At 67.7% G+C, this 371-nt stretch overlaps 1 protein-coding gene across 1 annotated transcript in view; it reads right to left on the bottom strand.

Annotated features, from left to right (window-relative positions):
* Nucleotides 1–131: 131 nt before the first annotated feature.
* LOC104083664 (bactericidal permeability-increasing protein-like) overlaps nucleotides 132–371 on the bottom strand; it is a gene marked incomplete at both ends in the record, with an annotated part of 4,995 nt that continues 4,755 nt past the window's right edge. The window contains one exon of the mRNA XM_009587215.1: nucleotides 132–308. Within this exon, the coding sequence (XP_009585510.1) occupies nucleotides 132–308 (177 nt within the window). The remainder of the gene's footprint in view (nucleotides 309–371) is intronic.

Genomic DNA, 371 nt, shown 5'->3' on the forward strand with positions numbered 1-371 from the left:
CAGCCGCCCGGCAGCCCACCGGGGAAGCCGGGGAGCCCTCCGAGACCGCAGGCTGCCGCCGGAGCTCCTCTGCAAATTGAACCCACTGCCCGGAGGCGCGGGGACAGCCCAATCCCACCTGCGCTGCTCACCGTGGAGTCTGTGATTTCGAAGACCAGCGCCCCGGCTGCGTGGTAGGCAAAGCCGGCTGTGTTGAAGAAGTAGCTGGAGGCCCCGAAGTAAACCATGCGGTCGTGATCCGGGGGGAAGGCCAGCGCCATCGGGGAGAAGGGGACCGCAGAGCGGTGGGCCAGGGAGAAGAATTCGCCCTGGGAGGAGGGGGAGGGGTGAAGCAGGAGAGCAGAGGGAGGTGGGTCTCACCTGCTGACCTG

This window comes from Fulmarus glacialis, unplaced genomic scaffold, assembly GCF_000690835.1.
Source record: "Fulmarus glacialis isolate BGI_N327 unplaced genomic scaffold, ASM69083v1 scaffold37611, whole genome shotgun sequence".
Classification (NCBI taxonomy): Eukaryota; Metazoa; Chordata; class Aves; order Procellariiformes; family Procellariidae; genus Fulmarus; species Fulmarus glacialis.